Genomic DNA, 22344 nt, shown 5'->3' on the forward strand with positions numbered 1-22344 from the left:
TTCTTCCATTAAGTAAATTTAAAAAATTCTTTCATGCTCTTGCTTTATGTTTATATGGATTTAAAATATGGGTAAGGAGCTGGGTGAGGTGGCTAATCCCCGTAACCCCAGCGGCTCAGGAGGCTGAGGCAGGACGGTGGCAAGTTCAAAGCTAGCCTGAGCAATTTAGCAAGACCATAAGCAACTCTGTGAGACCCTGTCTCAAAATATAAAAAAGAGCTGGGGATGTGGCTCAGGAGTAAAGCACCCCTGGATTCAATCCCTAGTACTCAAATAAATTGATAGATAGATAAGTGTAAAGAAATCTAATTGGTAGATACTGGAGTTTTTTTTCTTCTTCTTCTTTCTTTCCCTCACTAAGCAAATAGCTTCATTGCCATAATTCTGTGATTTAGAGCAGGTATTACTTTATTCCAACTACTCTTGGGTCTTCATAATTTTTTTCTAAGTTTTAAGAAAGCATAAAGGTATAGTATAAAGAAGAGCCCTTTTTGATTCTTAGTATTATCTTACAATCAAATCAAATTTCATGAACTTGGTGGTTCTGATAGGGAACAGATTTGAGTGGTGGGAACAAGAGGTTGAAGAAATAATTTTATAAACTGGGCCTATTGTAATGATCCCTATATATTTTCTTTTTCTTTCTTTCTTAATATTTTTTTGGGGGAGGAGGTACTGGGGATTTAACTCAGGAGCACTTTACCACTAAACCATATCTCCTAATCCTTTTTATTTTTTATTTATTTATTTTTGGTACTGGGGATTGAACTCAAAGGTGCTTAACCACTGAATCACATCCCCAGCCCTTTTAAAAATATTTTATTTAGAGACAGGGTCTTGCTGATTTGCTGAGGCTGGCTTTGAACTTGCAATTTTACTGCCTCAGCCTCCAGAGCCACTGGGATTACATGCATGTGCCACTGTGCCTGGCTCTTTACTTTTTAAAAGCCATTTACCTGTATCCCTGCCTGGCTTAAGTCAACAGGATATGTTAAATTCATCAGCAAACACCCTTTCATTCACAGGAGAAATGTAGGTGAACTGCTGATGAAAAGAATACAAGTTACCCCAGAGAGGGGACTTTTGTGACCCTTACACAGACCAGATCCTACAACTCAGGGAGATAAGGATAATTCTCCCTAATCATAAGAATAGGTTACAGTCTGGTGCAGTAAAACACACCTGTAATCCTAGTGACTTGGGTGGCTGAGGCAGAAGGATTGCAAATTCCAGGCCACTTTGGCAATTTATAATGATCCTAAGCAATTTAGCAAGACACTGCCTCAAAAAATAAAAAGGGTTGGGGCTGTAGCTTAGTGGTAGAGTGCTGCTGGGTTCAATCTCTAATACCAAACCAAACAAAACAAAAAACAAAACAAGCCGCCACCACAAATAAGATTCCAATTAGAACTGATCAGCATGGGTCAAACTGACCTAGAACTGCCATGCACAGTGGAGACTTGAAAATTTGATATCATTTTGCTGTGAGCCAAAAGGTGGACCTGAGCAGAACTCTCTGGAAAGTTCCTTGGGACTCTATGATGGTCAACTTGACCAGTCAACTTGATTGGATTAAGAGATGCAGAAGATTAAGAGGCTTCTGGATAAGTCAGTAAGGGTGTGTCTAGGAATGACTGGCATGTGGGATAGCAAACTGAAGTGTCGACCCTCCCTAAGTGTGGGCAGCACCACCCAGGAGGTTGGAGGCTTAAACAGAATAAAAGTTGGAAGAATTAGGAAGCAGCAGCAGATGGAAGCTTGGTTCTTCTTGATTGCTGCCGTGATTCCCTGAGGACATCAGACTTTCATTCACTCTTCCAAAGTAGACTCTGCCAGTGATTTTTCAGGGACTTTCCAGAAGCCTTCAGTCTCAGACTGGGGAGCATCGCTGATTCTTCTTGTTCTGAGGTTCAGCATCTTGGACTGTGCCGCTGCTGGTTCCTCCAGCTCTCCAGCCTGCAGAAAGCCATTGCGGAATATCCGGCCTCTGACTGTGTAAGTCAATCTAACAAATCCCCTTTTCATAATCATACCTCCTGTTGGTTCTGTTCCTCTAGAGAACACTAACTAATATAGACCCCAATAAAACCAGAGGGCAGGAGAGGCATGCAGCCCTTTTCCTTTCTGAGAGGTCCCACTCTCTCTCTTGAGAGTGTCCCCTTTTTTCTTTTCCTATCCCTTCAATAAACTCATGCTTACTCCTCTTAGCCACATGTCTGAAATATTTCTGGCATGAACAAAAGAACTAGGGTGAAGAGGGGGGTCTTCATTTCTGCTTCAGTTTTCTTTCTTTTTTGGTAACAGGGATTGAACTCAGGAGCACTCGACCACTGAGCCACATTCCCAGTCCTATTTTGTATTTTATTTAGAGGCAGGGTCTCACTGAGTTGCTTAGTGCCCCAGCTGTTGCTGAGGCTGGCTTTGAACTGTGATCCTCCTGTCTTAGCCTCCCCAGCCACTGGGATTACAGGTGTGCCCCACTGCACCCAGCTCTGCTTCAGTTTTGTGGTAAGACTCTGCCCTAGAACAATTCCTTCATGGAAGGGAGGTTTAGTGAAGCCTGGAAGGGACCTCAGCATTATAGAGGAGCAGGCACTGTGCTAGGTGGCTGCTGGGTGCCTTTTCAACCTTCATCTGAAAAATCCTGTGGTGCCTGAATTTACAGTTAACTGGAGAGGAAATGAATCAAGGATGACAATTGATCTTGCCATTTGAATCTTTCTTGTTTCAAAGATTTTAAACCTATAATGGGCTGGGTTCAGTGGCCCAGGCCTGTAATCCTCAGAACTTGGAAGCCTGAGGCAGAAGGATACCAAGTTCAAGGCCAGTCTCAGCAATTTAGTGAGGCCCTAAGCAACTTAGTGAGACCCTCTCAAAACAAAAAATAAAAAGGACACAGGGGATGTGGCTCAAAGGTTAAGCACCCCTTAAGTATCAAAATACAATAAAATGAACCTAAAGTGAATTTGAGAACTCTGAAAGCAACATGGGAAAAAGCTGTAGCCAGTTTGAAATTGGTTTTATGGTTCAGGTTTTTATTTTTATTTTTGGTATTGGGGAGCAAACCTAGAGGTGCTTTACCACTGAGCTACATCCCCAGCCCTTTTTATTTTATTTTGAGACGGGTCTTGATAAATTGCCCAGACTGACCTTGAACTTGAGATCCTTCTGCCTCAGCCTTTCAATTTTCTGGGAATTCAGGCATATGCCACCACACCTGACTTGAAGGCTTACCTTTAAGTCACTTGAATTGCTTTGGAACCCAGAAGTTACTTCGATTTCCTCTGTGTGGGAGTGATCTTTATATGAAAGAACAATCAATAGTTAGCACTAACATTTTGTCACATTCATGAAGCATAAGTAGTGCATATTATAAGTTGGGGAATTATCTGTGATGGCAAACAGAGGAAATAAATCCCTGAATTCAGCGGAAAGGCTTTTTGAGGTACAGGGCTACCAGTGAGTTGCACAAAACACAAAAGTGATAGCATTTGAGTCTGATAGTGGAGCAACTGGAATACCGGAGGAATACTCACAATATTTCATAGATTGGGCAAGAGATAAGTATCAGCAGTGAGTGTTTTATCTAGTCATGATGAATGTTTCTGGGAGAAGAATCAGAACAACAAAACTGATAATAGCTAAAATTGCCATGATAAAAATGTGCTGTTATGTAAACATTATTGAAAGAATCAATACTTTGTGAAAAAAATACATGTTTGCAAAATTAAACTCAGTAAAATAATGGCCACAAAAAGAAACTCACAGTGGAAGAAGCTATAGTTGGTGGTTTGTTTAAAAAAATAATGGTATGAACATAAAAGTAATTTTCTGTGGTAAAATACACATGAAAGGTAAAATGCATATGAAAATATTGAACCTAATAAAAATAATTTCAGCAAATAAAATGGAACATATCTAGAAGACATAGAAGATATAAGCATGTGTTCTAGATAACCTAATTAAGAAATTAAATGGGCTCACCAGATTTTTCTGTCAAAATTTATCAATGGCAGTAAAATTTACCAAAGATTTTATTTAAAATGTCACAGACAAAATGACGTAGTAGTAAAAAATAAAATAAAATAAAATGTCAGAGACAGGTAAAATAGAAGACAAGTCAGGGGGTCTGGCTCCTAATCTTGCAGTTCTAATTTCAGCTGCAGCTCTTTTGGAAACAGTGAGGTAAGACTTAAATTAATCTCATCAACCATGTGTCTAGAAAATTACAATATTCCACAGAAGTGGCAAGAGAAAGGAATATGTTATTTATGTTCTACTTCAATATCTCAATCATAACCAAATAAACAGCATAATCTAAAATATGTTCTATAACAGTTTGTAAGCAAGACTGCAAAATAGCATCTCCAGGAATCCCTTTTTTCCCTGTGTAGGTCCATGTTCTATGTTCATCATCTAATGCTATTGGCTTGTTTCATATCTTTTAGAAATTCCTTAATTTTTGGCCCAGTCAGGGGATTTTTGTTGTTGTAGTTGTTGCAGGATTGGGGGTTGAATCCAGGACCTTGCATAAGCTAGGCAAGTGCTCTACCGCTGAGCTACATCCCAGCCCTTAGGATATTTTTCAAAATGTGTATACAGTTGTCCCTCCATATCCATAGGGGATTGTTTCCAGGACTTCCTGGGATAACAAAATGATTAAGTAAGTCCCTTATATAAATGTAACTGTTTTAGTCTAATTTCTGCACATCTTCCACATTTTCTTTTATATTTAAATCATCTCTAAGTTACTTATAGATGATGTACTCAATACAAGGCAAATTTTGTATACTCTGTTATTTAGGAAATAATGAAAAGAAAAAGAACTCTTTAAATGTTTAGGACAGATGCAACTTTTTTTCCTGAATATTTTTGATCTGTGAGTAGTTGAATATGCATATATGTAGGGCCAACTGTAATTGTTATTTCAACAGGATTTAAGGAAGGAATATGGTTTAGGTCTATCATTGAACTATAAACAATTAGGCAAATAATAGCTTGACTAAAAAAATAACTTGACTAAATGGTGAGCACAGGAAAATAAAGATCTATAAACACTTAAAGAAAGCAAATATATGAAAAAAATCATCACTTAAATATGACTAACAGCAGAGGAATGAAATTGATTCCAAGTTATCTAAGGACAGTGAAAGCAGCAGACTTTAACAAATAAAGGTATATAATAGGAGGAAAGTTTAATTCTTCAAGAAATTTGGGATTAAAATGAGTGCAATAAAAAATGAAAAAACATTGTATCTTGTGTCCAGCAAAAAGCAAGCACCCATTAATTATTTAATAACTGAATGACTTTGTCAGAAATGTCCTGGGATCTAATCCAAGTTCAAATATCAAATGTGGCCATAAACAATCTGATTTATAAGACTAGAAGCTGGGTCTATAGCAAGCAAGAGTTTTTGTGTTTGTTTTTTTAAGCCAAATACCTTTTTAGAAGGCCCAGTTGAATCAACTTGTAACTACAACTATCTTTTACTGAAGATAACATCTCCCAAAAATGTGGTTCTTAATTTTCAGTATTTCACTAAATTTAAATGTTAACATAATTTTACTTGAAATTAAGCAAAGGTTAACCCTGACGCTGGTAGCAGTTTGATAAATACTGATTAATTTTTTGAGGACCATCAAAGGAGAGGGAAAAGTTTTTTTTGTTTTTTTAAATAGGGTTTATTTTTAGAACATAAGAGACTACAATTTCCTCAGAAAGGGTCTTTCTACTTTTAGAAAAGTTCCTTCATACTTTCCTTGGCATACAAATAGCCTCGGGGTGTTGTTGAATGCAGATTCGGTTAGGCAGGTCTGGGATTAGATGGGAGCTGTCTCTTGATGCTGCGGGCCTGTAGACTATATTTTGAATGGCAAAGGATCAACTCTGAACCATTTTAGGTTTCCTGATCTTTATCTTCAACTTTAATGATTTGATCCCAAAGTGACTGCTTTGTAACTGAATGAAAGTTTCTAAGAAACATCAAGCCTTCTAATCTCCCTCACTTTCAAACGTGGAAGAATTGCCGCTTCAGCCTCCGCCCTTGGTCCTTGATGAACGCGGCCGGAGCTGGCGGAACCTCTGCAAGCGCGTTTACCAGCCCAGATAGGAGTAGTAAGGCAGCCGCGGGGAACCCGGGGATACCCGTCCACCTTCGGCCGCCGTCGCCGGCCCTTTCCAGGAAAGCGCGGGCCCGCCCCTGGCGCGCGGCCTCCGATTGGCCGGGACAGGGCCGGGCGTGACGTCAGGCCCCGCCTCGCCGCCCTCCGGCCCCGCCCCATGGGGTGGCCTGGCCGTTTGGTCTGGAGCAGCTGAAACCGGTTTGAGCGGAGGCGCTTCCTACCGCTCTGCGCTGCCGCGGATCGCCTGGAGGAGCGCTGGCGAGGTGTGGACGGCGGGCGCCCGGCACCGCAGCCTGCGGCCCTCGCTCTCCGGCGCGGCGGTGCCGCGGACCGCTGACCCGGGGACTCGGCAGGTAAGGCTGGCGGGCCGGGCGCCGGGTGCGGGCCGCGGCGGCTGCTCACGTGGCAGGCGAGGTGTCAGGGCAGTCCCAGCCCCGGGACGCGGCCGGGCGGGGGGCGCCGGGCCGAGGGGCTGGCGGGGTCCCGCGGCTGCGGCCGGGGCGCCTCGTCGGGAGCCTCGGCGGCCTTGACGTTCGCTGCGGTGGTAAGTCGGTGGGTGGGAGTATTACCCGCTTTTGTTCGCGACCACGGTTCCCCGGGACTGTCCAGTGCTTGGTTCCCTTTTGAAACATGTGGCCAGAATTTATAGAGCGTAGGACCACCAAGAATATACACAGTACTAAGTTAAGGAACAAAGAAACACAAAATGCAACAGAAGTCCCCTGATACCCCTTTCCCACAGCAGTCCCCTTGCCCACTACCACTGTGTCCCTAAGTAACTCACAGTGTCTTGACAACTGTTTTTCCCTCCCAATTGCCTAAAAATAGTGACCACAAAAGAAAACTCCCCAAAGTAGCAGAGTGAGCATTTGATATGGACCAGAAGTCTTGGGCTTGCTTTTAAGTCAAGTTCTTCCAAGGAACCACAGTGCCTTTCTTTACTAGGAATATTCCTATTCCAGGAATAGTCATCAGTGCCCTCGATAAAATTTTGAGGCTGCTGTCCTCCTCCACCTCTCTTAAGCTTTGCTTATTCCATATCTCCCCAAACCTGAGTTTTCGGAAAAAGCCTCATGAGTTAGGCGCTTCTTCTGGCCCCTTCCTCCCTCACGCACTGCCTAGTTGGAAAGGAAATCTGGCAGGAATTGTAGATACTTCTTTCACCTTGAGGCAGCTGTTGAGTCTGTAGTACCAGCAAAGAGGAACTGATCAAACCAAGCAAAAGCAGGATGTTTGGATCTGAGGGTGTTTTCACACTCCTTTCTGTCACCCTCCCGGTTTCTGCCATGCTCCTATCAACTTACTCTACCTCTTAATGCTGCTGCTTCTATTTGCTACATTTCTAACAGTTATTACATAACTAAGAAAAAAATACAAGCCATCAGTCTTTTTCCTATTTTTAGTGCTCTAGATACAAATAGCACAAAAATCAACCGAGGCAGGACTGCATAAAGCCCAGTCCATTGCTGGTTTAAGATCTAGACAGTGTTCTATACAAAATTTAAATCTGCAAAGTAAGACAGGAAAACTGGGCTCAAAGAAATGAGGACCACAAAAGCAAACTCATAGTGAATAAAATTTGGTATGTAAAAAAAGTAGGTTGATGAATCAAATTTTAATCAAACATTAAAGTATATGAAATACATATGCAATATACATGTATATGAAAGTATATGAAATATATACATCAGAAAATGAAATGGAAAACATTTGGAAAAAATGTTACTGCATTGTTTAGAAAGTTAATGTAGCTTAATGAAATCTACTTCAGAAATACTTTCTAAATAAAAATCCATTAATATGTACATTGTGTTGGATTAAAACATCGAGTTAAAGTATGTAGAGGTCAGAAAAGTGGGATCATGATCCTCCACCCAAAATAACAGATTAATTGTAGGGATTTCATATGTTCCTTTACTATAGCTAGTTAAGAGGATCACAGCTGCTGGAGTCTAGAGAAGAGCAAGGCTAATTGGAAATAACTTTTTCCTTGAAGAATTTGGAAAGAAAACAGATTCTTTTTGGCCAGACATACACTCTTTAGCAAAAAATATCTGAGTTCAGTTTACCTCTAAACTAAATGTTCCTGTACCTTGGTTTGTTTAAATCTTTTGTTTCCCAAGCTTGTGAACTGGTAAAGTCAAGTGTTGGGAAAGTTTGTTCGGTAAAAAGAATACAGTAAAATTTATTTTGACAGGTAGTGTGAACTCTAAAATTTTTAAAGATTTAAATTAATTGCAATATCATTTTGCTAAAGTTTTAAAAATGTTACAATAGTTTTAAGCACTACTCAATCTCAGGTGAGATTGCCGTTTATCTTTTAAAAGCCCAGTTTTGTTTTTGTTTTTTTTTTTACTCAGCAAACAAACCAAAACCTGTCTCAGGAAGTATATGTAGTCTGTGAGGTAATAAGTGAATTGTTTTAAAATATCTACATAGTCAGCTCGGTGCATACAGTGACTAGCTTTTTTTTTTTTTTTTTTTTTAATCTTATTCTAGTTTTCTGTTTATCTGGAAGACCTCCCCCTCTGTTTTGGGATGGTTTTTGTTTGTTTGGGAGAGGAAGAAGTACCAGTGGATGTGTAAATTTTGTGGTCCGCAGTAGATCCGTTTTTCACTTTGTCATTGCTGTTTTGGTGATAGCTGGGTGCCAAAACTGTATGCTTCAACCCTGCACCAGAAGCAGCTCTCTCTTTTGTTGGGATGATATTTATTTTTGGAGAGTGGATATTTGAACTACTTTGCTTGATTTGACTTGTCAGTTCAATGGAAGGTGATGCTTTGAGTTTTGGGGAGGTTTTTTGGGGGTGGGGCAATTTTGTGCTTGTATATATAACTTTGTACAGTACATTTACTGCAGCTGTTTACTGCCAAGTTACTATAGCCACTTTATAAAACAACTTTAGGAATGAAAAGCCCAATTTTAATAATCAGCTGATTTATTTCCCTTTTATTAGATTTACAACCTTTCCTGTTGGTTTTAATGTAGTAGAAATCTAGGGATAGTTTTGTACCAGCAGTTGTTTTTAAGATATAGAAATGGTTACATCTGATTTCTCTCTTTAAAAAAAAATTTATTTTTTAGTTGTAGTTGGACACAATACCTTTATTTTTAATTATTTTTATCTGGTGTTGAGGATTTAACCCAGGGCCTTGAACATGCTAGGCAAGCGCTCTACTGCTGAACCAACCACAACCCCAGCCCTATATCTGATTTCTCTTATTGGTTGAATTGGTTATTTAAAATTGGTCAGAGAATATTACGCTAAGTGAATTTAGCCAATCCCCAAAAAACAAATGCCGAATGTTTTCTCTGATATAAGGAGGCTGATTCATAGTGGGGTTGGGAGGGAGAGTAAGGGAATATTAGATGAACTCTAGATAGGGCAAAGTGGAGGGAGAGGAGGGGAGGGGGCATTGGGGTAGGAAAAATAGTGGAATGAGATGGACATCATTACCCTAAGTACATGTATGAAGACACATATGGTGTGACTGTACTTTATATACAACCAGATATGAAAAATGATGCACTATATATGTGTAATATGAACTGTAATTCATTCTGCTGTCATATATATAACAAATTAGAATAAAAAATTTTTAAAAAGCCAAAAAATAAAAAATAAAATTGGTCAGCAGTGATATATCAACTCTGTAATCATGTAGATGAGATTGTTCTTAGTTGAGAATTGTGTTAGTAAACCCTGTTAAAGTACAAGTTATAGGGCTGTGGTTGTGGCTCAGAGGTAGAGTGCTCTCCTAGCATGCTTGAGGCACTAAGTTTCAGTCCTCAGCACCACATAAAATAAAATAAAGATTATGTCCACCAATAACTAAAAAATAAAAAGTACAAGTTACAGTTTAAGATTGAAGTTGGCCATTTAGCCATTTTGTTGGATGATGAGGTTTATGCTCTCAAAATTAGTTGCTTAAAAATCAAGATTTTTTTTTTTTTGCTAGCCTTAAGGTTTCTTCTTCATATGATAGAGGTATGTTAAATGTAAGATTGTAGTGCTTCAGTGAACAATTTTATTCGAAAGAAATATACTCTTACGGTTATACTCAGATTAATATCAGATGTCGTCTTAAATTATTAAAGTATTCAGATAACAAATTAATGAGGGAGTAACAATCTAGAGCTCTTTATTTTGAGAATGTTCTTTGACAATTCCAGAATTGGATGTATATACTTTAAATTGATGGTGTTTACTCTTAGACACAGAAAGTAGAATGACATATCTTGGAAATTATTTTGATCAAGGACAAGTTTTCTCCAGTCTTGAATTTATTAACTGAAATAGTAGAGTCATCAAATATGGAATTCTTTGTCTAAGTACATCATGACACCAGTATTATAAAAGTATAAAGTGTATTTTTAGTATTACATTTTATAATTGATATAAATGTGATGATATATAGTTTGTAGCTCACATTGAGCTCTGACTCTTTTTTTTTTTCAAGAGAGAGGAGAGGGAGAGAGAGGGAGGGAGGGAGAGAGAGAGAGAGAGAGAATTATTTATTTATTTTTTTAGTTTTTTGGCGGACACAACATTTTTGTACGTGGTGCTGAGGATCGAACCTGGGCTGCACGCATGCCAGGCGAGCGTGCTACCGCTTGAGCCACATCCCCAGCCCCGAGCTCTGACTCTTGATCCTATTTCTATAGCTATTATAGGTCAGGTTTCTGAACTTCAGCCTTATTGATATTTGGACCTGAACATTTACATGGAGGGATGTTCTGTGCACTGTGGGGTGTTCAGCAGCACCCTTGGCCTCTATCCACTAAATGTTAGGAAGAACCCTCTCAGTTGTGACAACTAAAAATGCCTCCTGATATTACCCATATTCCCTAGAGGGTAAAATTGCCTTTAGTGAGAACCAATGATAATAGATACCTTGATGTTGTTAACTGTTGGGTAGCAATATTTATTAAATGACCTTTGTAGAGTTATGCATTTGTTCAGAGGGAGGGAAAGGAAGCAGAGAAGAAATAGAGGAATGAATAGCTATGAAAATAATTTAGGATTATTTTATAATCTATAGATGTTAATGAAATTTAGGTGATTAGTTAATGGAAATGATGCAGAATAAAGACATTGAAATTCTTTTAGGAACTTTGATGGATTGGGATTTATAAGTCTTGGAGGTATTAGAAGTTATAGTATGATATAACCTTATGGAGAGTATGTGTTTTAAACTATGTAACTATTTGTGTGTGTGTTTATATATCTAGATATCAATATGTATGTATGTATTTAAAGCTGTTTTCTGTCTTTCCTCAAGTTACTTAAGTTAGGGGATGGTTCCTTTGACCAAGAAAGGGAAGAAGGAAAAAATTAGAAAATGTGAAAACAGTAAAAGATCTCAAAATCTTAGAGATTTAGATTTCTATAAATCATCAAAGTGATTCAAAGTCAGGAATGTAAGGACGAATATTCTAGTTGACATAAAATGTGTTACTGGAAAGAAAGGGGGAAAAAAAACTAGTTAGTTTCAGTGAGTGATACTTTTGTTTGGTTGTTTCCTTGTTACTAAAGTCAGCAGGTCAGGGGTCAGGGTGGTTTGTAATCCCAGCAACTAGGGAGGCTGAGACAGGAGGATTACCTATTTGAGGTCAACTTCAGCAGCTTCACAAGACACTCAAAAAATAAAAATGTCTGAGGATATAGCTCAGCATTAAAGCATCCCTGGATTCAATCTTCATTATCTTAAATAAGAATAAAAATAAGAATTACATTCCACACCTTCTTATTGAAGTAGAAATCCTCTTGAGTCAAACTTTTTTGTATTTATATTCCCCCCACCTCCCTAATAACATGAATCTGGTCAGGAAAGATAGGTTGAATTCAGAACAGCTACTTATCAGAAGAGAAAATGTGTGGCAAGAAACTCTTGACTCTTCTTAAGTTTGGACAATTTTCTTAGCAATATTTCAGGTGGGTCCATTCTTACAGAATAGGTTTGTTGTAAATTTTACTTTAAATCTTGTTAGGTATTTCCCAATTAATGCAGTCATTTTATATATAAGGACTCTAAATTAATGAATGTTTTGGTCATAGTTGAGATTGATTTTTCATTTTTTTGCTTTTTGACCTTTTTTCTTTGAATATACAACCCTCTGTAAAGCTGCAAAGACATTAAATGTTCTTTTACAAAATGTAAACATAGTTCTTGGTTTTACTTGTTTCCTGATGATAACTGTCTAATGCCAGTATTTTAATGTACTGTAAGTAACTTTTCTTTTTCTTCCTAGCAAGACATCCTAAAACAAATCCATCAAAATGACACCTTCTCAAGTTACCTTTGAAATAAGAGGAAATCTTTTACCAGGTATTGTACATTTTACTTTAAAACAATTTTTAAAATTAAATGAGCATTTTTCCCTATCTAAATTATTTAAATATGGAGTTGTTATTAAAGTGGTCCTAAATTTTAGATGAAAATATCTATAGCCTTGCTTATCAGAAATGTGCTGTGAGAACAGTAAATGCTTAGGGGAAAACCTTCCTCTAAGTGTCTCATTCTCATGTTTGAGAAAAGCTGTAGATTTATTTAATTTTGCACAGAAGGAAAATGGTTGGGCTGTGATTTTTAAATTAACATGAAAATTAGGGAAATTGTGCTAGCTAGTCCAAGAAGCTGGTGAAATATTTAGCTAAAATAACTTTGGATACTTGTAATTATCTTTTAGTTTTGTAGAAGTACTAAGAGTACTATGAGTAGTCTGTAGAAGTACTATGAGTTAATTTTAGTTTAGATAGCATATCAAAACAGTGCTACATCCAGTTTATGGACCTCTCTCTTTAAAATACTGAGTATACTGGCTACCTTTCAGTTCCTCAAATCTGCTATGTTCCTTCTCCTTTCCTCTTGAGTTTTTCTCAAATGGTTTCCTATGTCTACTCTGTGTCCCCACCCCACTCCCACTCCTAACTTCCACAGTCCACAAGGTAAGGACCCCTGCAAAATTTTCTTAATGTCTGGCACTGTTTTGTAGCATATTCTAAAGATTTTATTAAAATTATTTCAATAATTTTTTATTGTTGTGGGCAGATTGTAAACTCTGTGAAAACATGGTCTTGTTTATGTCAAGTTCCTGCACCTAGCATAGTGCTTGGCACAGACTAGGCGTATAGTAAACATGTATTCAAAGAATAAATTAGTGACTCACTGTGTAGCTAACATCTTTATTCTAGCAACCTTCATGGCAATTGGCAAAGAGTGTGTGTGTGTGTGTTTTCAAGTTCATGTTGTCAAGATTATCTGGTACAGCTCTACCTCTGAGTAGATTTTGCAGTTTGAAGATTGCTAGTCACCTGACTTATTGACTCTAGAGGGCCAAGTGCTCACCTCTGGTCCTCTCCTGGAGAGAAGACAGAAGAACTATATTATACCCTTTAAGGGAGTTGTGAATAGGCAGTTTTAGCTTGAAGGAGCTGGCCATGTCAGGCAGATGGACTGGCCACAGAATTTCAGCTTTATGAGGGGGGACACATTCTCAGGGACTAGAATGAAGTAGATAATTGTGCCTATTGACTCTATAGGTGGGAAGGAGGAAGTAGAGGGATAGGGAAGAGACATGGGAAGACCCCACTCCTACCTTCCATAGCATCCCATCGCCTTGATTTCCTCTTTGCAGCATGATCACTGTTGAATGTGGAGAGTAGGGAGTATGATTAGAAAGAAAAGTGAAAGGGAAGGAACAAGTAAAAAGGATATGTATGGGGGGGAGTCCTCTACAAATTCTCTTTAGTTAGCATTCACATCTTTGTACTGTCTTAAAAATGAGGGCCAGTTAAAGATAGAGGTGGATTTGTTTTAATAAAATGTTTCCTTTTTTTTTCAGAAATGTATTCCCAGGGAATCAGTAGAAATACAAAGTAAAATTGGTAAAATGCAGGCATACCTATATAGATGAGAAGTATTCAGGTGAAAAAATAGTCATTATTAGAGTGAGGAGTACTGGATTTTTCACTGTCTTTGTTTTGAGGGTTTTATAGTTAAATTGCTGCTATTGTCCCATTGATAAAGTTCTTGATTAATAGTTAATAGTCACTATTTGAATTCTTGGAAAACATTGGTTAATATTTCTTTAGAAGGCTTACGTGCATTTAGGGTTTGCCTTTTTAGATTGGAAACTGCCTTGAAGGCAGTAACTGTGGCTTGATCACTTTGTATTCTTGAGTGCTTGTTACTATCTCAGTACGAAGTTGAACAAATGAAGAGAATTTCTTCTGTGTGCCTTCCCATTTTCTCTGACTTTGGTTCTAGAGAGGTGAGTCAAGTTAAATAAAATATAGGTACTAGTGGGTCCCTGGATCTTCCCCATGTTTCCATGTGAAGCTTTTCTATCTTGGCCAAAGAACACACAGCCAGTTGAACTAGTGCAAAGGGTTATTCTTTTCTTGTTTCCTAAACTTGAAATTTGAAACTTTCCTGCTTAGGAAAAGACTTTTGTATTTCTTTAGGCGAAGTTTTTGCGATATGTGGAAGTTATGATGCTTTGGGAAACTGGAATCCACAAAATGCTGTGGCTCTTCTTCCAGAGAACGAGACTGGTGAAAGGTAAGCATGGCAATGTCAGGTTACAGAGTAATTGTGACATTCACATTATAAATGGAGGAACTACTAAGATACTTTAATATACTTTTAATATACTTTATACTAGTGTATAATTTTTCTTTAATTTATGCCAGAATATTACATGTATGCTATTTAAAGAGTGAAATAGTTTTACAAAGTTTTTGTGAAAAACTGGTTTCTCTGTTCCTCAATCTCTTTCCTCTCAACCATTTACTTGACTGGTTCTTTGGATACTTACTGCTAAAGAGCAAAATTGTCTTTTTGGTTTCTCAGTTCAACTTTTTTTAGTTTTGGGGATCAAATCCAGGGCTTCACATGCGTTCTACCCCTGAGGTATATCTCCAGCCCTCAGTACATGTTCTAGATAAGACATCCAATTAATTTTGTTTTCACCTATGAAATTTATATCCTTGAGAAATACAAGATATTAATTAAAAAGATTAGAGAATGGAACACACACTTAGATATCTTAACTAATAAAAAGGAATGTAGCACTAAACAGCACAGATGCAGTGAACTATGTGAAGGGGAATCTGGGTGTCACCAATATTCAGTTAACTAATCTTGGGCAAGTCTAATGTCTGTAGGTCTCAGCTCATCTACCTAGTAAAGGGGTTAGACTCGTAGATAGTCAACAGAGGTGGCCCTTATCCCACTTCTCAATATTTGGAAGTGTTATGCATTGTCTTAAATAGTGTACAAATACATCCAGTGCCACTATAAAAAACCAGCTAAGCAAGCCAAGTGTGGTGGTGCTTGCCTGGAATCCCAGCATCTCTAGAGGCCAAGGCAAGAGGATGACAAATTCAAGGCCAGCCTCAGCAACTTAGTGAGACCCTGTCACAAAACAAAAAATGAAAAGGGCAGGGGATATATTTTAGTGAGAAAGCTTTTATGGATTTAACCCCCATTAACAAAAAATAAAAAAGAAACATCAGGTGAGGTGATTATTTAAGACTCCTTAGGCTCAAAATTAATTTTCCCATAAAGCAATGCTACTAAAAATATGGCTGGTAGACCTATCCAAAGGACTTTTTTTCAATCAGTGATATGAACTGATACCAAATTTTAAAGTGCAGAAATTGAGAGCAAGCATTCAGAAATGAACATGGTTAAACATCGTCTAAGGCTCATCTCATTGAACTACATGTGTAGATGTGGAGTATTGGTCATTGGACACATTGAATAAAACAAATCAGCAGACAAGAACTGGTCCTCTACAGTAGTGGCTTCAGGAGCACGGATGGCAAAATCCAGGAAAACAACAAAGAAAAGTAAATCAGTACCATATTGTGAGCCAAGGAAAGAAAAACAGAAGCACACAGAATACCCCTTTTCCTGTTTGTCAGTCGTGTGATCCACTTTCCCTTCTGGTCCTCAGCTGTTTTTATAGTTAAAGTTTTATTCATAGATGATATTGGTATATACTCCTTGTTAGACTCTCCCAGAGGGACAAGGTGTTTATTTTTTTCAAGTGGCCATTTTTTCTTTGATTTTTCAGATCAATTATTCCTGTCTGCATTGAAACTTTTCTGAACTTTTCTCTAAAACACACTTCTGCTTGTCTTGAATTATTTCAGCCACCCTAGTCAAAGTGACGTGGACCGAATGACACAGTACTTAAACCTATCGAACCTTAAGGGACCAGCCATTTATACATTGCCGATGTATGCCAAAATAAAGCCAGAGTCATAGGGAGTCATATATAGCAGATAAGATAGTGTGAGTGCTTCACAGGGAAAAAGGAAGTGCTTTTCAAGAGTACAAGAGAATCTGCTTGCCTTCAAATGACATTTTTTTTTTTTTTTTAAGAGAGAGAGAGAGAATTTTTAACATTTATTTATTAGTTTTCGGCAGTCACAACATCTTTGTATGTGGTGCTGAGGATCGAACCGGGGCTGCATGCATGCCAGGCGAGCGCGCTACCGCTTGAGCCAAATCCCCAGCCCCAAATGACATTTTTTTGTATTTTAGAAGTATGGCATATCTTTGGGATTTCAATGTGCTCTACCTCTAGGGCCTCTGTGTCCCTCTTGTTCACATTCTCTTTAAGCTTATTACTAGTTTTTGGTGCCAGGTGGTAGCTAGAGCTCTGTTGGAACTTTTTTCCTACTTACAGATCATTTGAAGGTTGTAGTATTGTTTCCTAAGAAGGGTGAAGATGTGGGTCACTTATGATTTTATTTGCTTTTTTTGGATATTTTATTGACACTTTAGGAGAGGATAGGAGCACATTTCAACCCTGTACTCAATTTCATTGCCCTTTTTCCTGAAATTTAATCAGATTATGTTCAATCTTGAATTCACTGAACTCATGAAACAGTTCTGGTTCATTTTTTAACTTAAGAAGCATTTTGTTCAAGAAGTGAAGTAAAAAGACGTGGTGTATTGATTTTTCCATCGCTTTATTTAGTAATTCTTAACCAGAGGAACACAGAGTCACTTTTAAAAAAATACACATGCCTAGATCCTGCTTCTGGATACTGCGAGGTAGTGGATGGGAGAGGAGCACCAGCACATTTTTCAAAGCTTATCACTAATTCTTCTGTGCACATCTGGAGCTAGTTCTATATATTCTGGCTGGCTGCATGCCGTATTCCTGGCAATCTTCCCTCTTCTGCCTTTTTTTAGATATGGTAGCAGCAGAAATAAGTTGATGAATCTACCTGAAGCCCTCTGTTGAAAAGGATTTTGAGGCTTACCCATGTAGAGCATTTGCTATCCTTGCTTTGTAGCAGTGATAGGCAACTGGCCATATACATCTGATTGGCCTGTAAAGTTTTATAAGTTCTGTGTGGCTAGGTGCCACCTAAAGACTCATGAAGTCAGAATCTCCCAGGGTGGATCCTGTGCAGGCAGGCTGGCAGGTAGGCTGGCATACATATAGGCATACACACGTGCACGCGCACACACACAAAAATCATTTGGAGCTGCTGTATGCACTGAACTACTCATGCTGAATTAATGATTAGGTAATGGTCTGTGACTGTGGCTCTCAACCTTAAGTGTTCATCAGAGTCACCTGGAACCTTGTTAAAATATAGACTAGAAGAACCTCTAAAGCACAGGAAATAATGCCAAGCATTAAGAGGGATGACATCAAATTAAAAAGTTCCTGCACAGCAAAAGAAGCAATTGGGAATGTGAAGAGAGAATGTATAGGATGGGAGAAAATCTTTGCTAGCTACTCTTCTGACAGAGGATTAATATCTAGAATAAAGAACTCAAAAAATTTTACATCAAAAAAACCAAATAACCCTGTTAATAAATGGACAAATGAGTTGAATAGATTCTTCTTAAAAGAAGAAATATAAATGACCAAAAAAATATGAAACAATGTTTAACATCATTGGCAGTTAGGGAAGTGCAAGTCAAATTACACTGAGATTTCATCCTATACCACTCAGAAGGGCAGTCATCAGGAATACAAAAAATAATACATGCTAAAGAGGGTGTGAAGAAAAAGGAACACTTTTACATTGGTGAGATTGTAAACACTGTGGAAAACCAGTATGGAGGTTCCTCAAAAAATATGACCCATCCATACCACTCCTTGGTGTGTGTGTGTGTATATATATATCTATCAAAGAATTAAAAGTCATTATACTACAGTGATACATGCATACCCATGTGTATAACAGCATAATTCACAATAGCCAAACTATGGGATCTGTCTAGGTGTCCTCAGTGGATGAATGGATAAAGAAAATGTGGTATATATACACAATGAACTTTTGTTCAGCCATAAAGAAAAATGAAATTATGTCATTTAGAGAAAAATGAATGGAACTAGAGGTGATTAAGCAAAACAAGTCCAACTCAGAAGTTCAAGTGTCATATATATTCTTTCATATCTGGAAGCTGGAAAGGAAAAAGAGAAAGGTGTTTGATAGGGGGAATCTCATGAAAATCAAAGAGAGATCAGTAGAGGAAAGGGGCCAAGTGGGTGGAAGACAGGAAGGGAGTGGGGAAGTGCTGGGGAGTAATCTTGGCCAAATTATATTGTGTGCATGTGTGAATATATAACAATCTCATCATTATGTACAACTATAATTCACCAATTAAAAAATGTGAGTTTCTAATTCAGTAGGTCTGGATGGGTCCTGAGAATCTGCATTTCTAACATGTTTCCAGATGATACTGATACTCCCAGGACTCCACTTTGGATATCAGTGGTCCATCATTTGAAGCTACAAGATCAGTTAAAATCATGAATCACAGTTGAGGCAGCTATAGCATAGTTCAGAGGAAGACATTGAGTTGAAGCAAGTAACAGATACTAAGTGGGTGACTTGGGAATAACTAGAGCCTGAGTAGTAATATGAGTGCAACTTGTCAGTGTTCCCTCCTTACTCGTGACCTAAAGCCTTTCAGCCCAAAGCCTCTTAGCAACCATGTAACATCCCAAGCTAAGTAGGAAGGCAAGAAGATTGTGATATAGGCTTTCACCTTTGCATTACTTGGATTCAGCTCAGATAGTTCTTCATCACTGAGGCCTTTGTTCCAAAGGCATCTCTAAAACTTGGAGTGTATCGCAGGGCACAGTGGTACATGCCTGTAATCCCAGTGGCTCAGGCAAGAGGATCAAAAGTTCAAAGCCAGCCTCATCAACAGTGAGATGTTGAGCAACTCAGTGAGACTCTGTCTCTAAATAAAATACAAAATAGGATTGGGGATGTGACTCAGTGTCGTGCCCCTGAGTTCAATACCTGGTACCCCCTCCCCCCAAAAAAACAAACAAACCATGCAGTGTATCTTGTTTGCTTATTTGTCTGTCCACATAGGAAAGCAAACTCCTTAAAGATGGGGCTGTCCTACAGTATAGCTGTGTTTCTGTTACCTGCTGTAGAGTAGGCCTGTATTAAATTTTGTGTAGGAATAAATGGATGGTATTGGCCACATACTGTATCTGAGAGGTTTTGTGAACTGTGAGTTGTTTATGTATAATTTTAGTTTGATATTGATGCTGCTTTGATTTTTTTTCCCCCCTCACAGCATGTTATGGAAAGCAACCATTAAACTCACTAGAGGCATATCAGTTCAATATCGCTACTTCAGAGGGTGCTTTTTAGAACCAAAGGTATGTTTTCTTTATCTAGTTTCCAATTTCTTTATTATTTGCTTATTTCAAAAGCAACTAGCTTAACTTTGAAAACATTAAAAATAAAATGAGTTTGTTTTGGTCAAATAAGGAATGGAGTTCTCAATAACATTTTAGTACCAAAACCCAAGTAAGTAGCCACTTCAGAGGCAGATGTTGTCTGCCATGGAATTTTTAAAAGACTGATAGTAAGTATCTTCTGCAATATTCTTATCATGAAATTTGTTTTAATGATGAATGTTCTGTAGGTTTGCATTTTTGGTAACTTTTGTAAGTTAGTAATCAGTTACAAAGGTTTTTCTTTTTCTTTTTTTTTTTTTTTAATTTTATACCATGTAGATATATTAAGAGGAGAACGTAGCCAGCTTTAAATGGTTAATTGTTTTAAAAAATTATTTCCCAGCAGTCATCTCTTAGTGACTGTGTTATTTAACTCCTATCAATATTGAAGTGATTCCTCCTAGATTTTTTTTACAAGGTAGTATTGATTGGCCAGGATCTTTTCTGAAAGTCTTTGGAATATCTGTTAATTCTCAATCTGCCTTTTCAGGTGATTTATTATTTTGGGATTGTTTTCATATTTAGATAAGAATAAAAGTTGATTCTTTTTCTCTTAGTCTACAGATACTTATTTGCTGAAAGGATTCTTTTCCTTCAGATTTTTACCTTTGACACTCTTAGGCTGCATGTGAACAAGAGTTTAGGCAGGGATCTAGGAAAAACACAGATTAGATCTTTTTAAAAAAGTATTTCCCTTGGGAGTCATTAGATTCTTTTGCTACATGTGAAAAATGCAAGCAGTCACTGTTACCTCATTTTCTTAGCCACCATTACAAAGAAGAAAGAAAACTGACAACCCCATTTCAGCTGTCTTTTGCACCTATTACGTTTTTTATTCCGAGTACTTTGTAAATACTAAGTAATTGAATTTAAATTACATTATGGTTGATCATTGTGTTGGCTTATCTTGACAATGATCTCACTTTAACAACCTAAGAAAAGAGCATCTATTATTTATTTGCATAGGGCCACAACACCATGGTGAAGATTTTCAGTATAAATTGAACTATTGTGTCTAGCTACATAGGCCACAATACTCCTGACTTTGGAAGTTTGAGAATCCTGGTGTGTGAAATCTAGCTTTGTATCATAGTAAATCAACTAAATTTTACTTGGAATTTGGAAAAGAAAAATCACAATAAGTCCTCGACATAGTTTTCTAAAGTAAGACTATTGTCAACAGGTAAAATTAAGCCAACCTGTAATATTTTCTACACTTCATTGAAAATGTAACCAAAATAGCAATCAGTCCAAAATGCCATTTTGAAAAATTGGCAAGAAGTCTCTTGAACAGTAAAACAAACAAATAAATAACAAACAAACAAACAAAAAACACAAGTTTATCCCCATGTAATACTTGCAAAAGTTTACAGTATGTGTTGGTGAGTGTGTTTCTTTAAGTAGGTGCTTGCTCTGTATCGTGTACACATGTACCGTGTGATGCAGGGGCTGCCATGGTAAGTATGTTTTTCATGGAATAGAGTAAATAGCTGCATAAAATCCCATGTATATGGCTATTTTTCCACATGCTGGCTTAAAGTGATACTTATTTTAAAATAAGTCTGTGGCACTTTTTAAATGAAACATTTTTACTATAAGTATTATCAAAGTTTGTCTCAATTGTGTATTGTCAAATGATAAATGTAATGTGCAGGGAATCTTAAATCAAGAAATGATTTAAATTAATGGATTATATTTTTATGATCATAAATAATGATAGGAAAGCAAAACAATGATGAAAATATTAAAAAACCGTTATGGGAAGTAATATTAATTTTATTGGATCAAAAGTTTAGGGGGTACTCTAACTAGGCAGTTGTAGAACCTAAGCTAAAAATCTGTTATTTTTGGACAAGTCACTTGGCTTGTATAGTTTAGCTGCTTTCAACTGTAAAATGAAGGGTTTGAACTCCAGGTTTCTTAGATTCCTTTCATTACTAAAATTTTATTGTGAGCAAATAAAATTTTACCATTTACATTTTCTCGTCCATACTTTGCTTTTTTTGGCATGTTCCTTTTAGTTTAGAATTTGAGCTCTGAAGTCCTTTTTTCTCAGATATGTATTTTTACATTTTGTAAAATTAGAGTGAGGTGTTGATATGTTGAATCTTAAAATAATTTTACACGTGACAAGGCAAACTACTATCTTACTTAAGCTTAGCAAATAAAAGTAATGAGTATTCCTGAATGAAAACATTTGAGTCTACAGTCCCATTAATGTCACATCTTCACCAAAGATACTTTTGAATTTTCATGTAATTTAAACATTTTTTTCTTTATTCATGTTCACCCCTCTTTGCTGGTAACTAGAATTAGGGGTGTTTTCTCATTGTGAAATGTTAGCCAGTTTTTAATTATCCTTTGAAGGCTTTGTTCTTTTTTTGTGTGAAAGTAGGTCTTTATGTTTCAGTAACACGTCTATTTCTAATGTTTACAGGTGCTAACATTCAGTTAGATTCAATACAAATTCTTATTTT

General features: G+C 37.5%; 1 protein-coding gene across 2 annotated transcripts in view; it reads left to right on the top strand.

Moving 5' to 3' along the window:
• Positions 1-6315: 6315 nt before the first annotated feature.
• Positions 6316-22344, top strand: part of Gpcpd1 (glycerophosphocholine phosphodiesterase 1) — a 52443-nt gene continuing 36414 nt past the window's right edge. Inside the window, exons 1-4 of one of the 2 annotated variants that reach the window (XM_046433102.2) lie at positions 6316-6476; positions 12377-12453; positions 14592-14688; positions 19702-19786. In XM_046433102.2, coding sequence (XP_046289058.1) covers positions 12405-12453; positions 14592-14688; positions 19702-19786 — 231 coding nt within the window. In that variant the 5' untranslated portion in view covers positions 6316-6476; positions 12377-12404. The remainder of the gene's footprint in view (positions 6477-12376; positions 12454-14591; positions 14689-19701; positions 19787-22344) is intronic. The other variant, XM_046433103.2, reaches the window with a different exon arrangement.

Source organism: Marmota monax, unplaced genomic scaffold (genome assembly GCF_021218885.2).
Source record: "Marmota monax isolate L192 unplaced genomic scaffold, Marmota_monax_Labrador192_F-V1.1 WCK01_AAM20220418_F8-fsc00014, whole genome shotgun sequence".
In the NCBI taxonomy this organism is placed as follows: Eukaryota; Metazoa; Chordata; class Mammalia; order Rodentia; family Sciuridae; genus Marmota; species Marmota monax.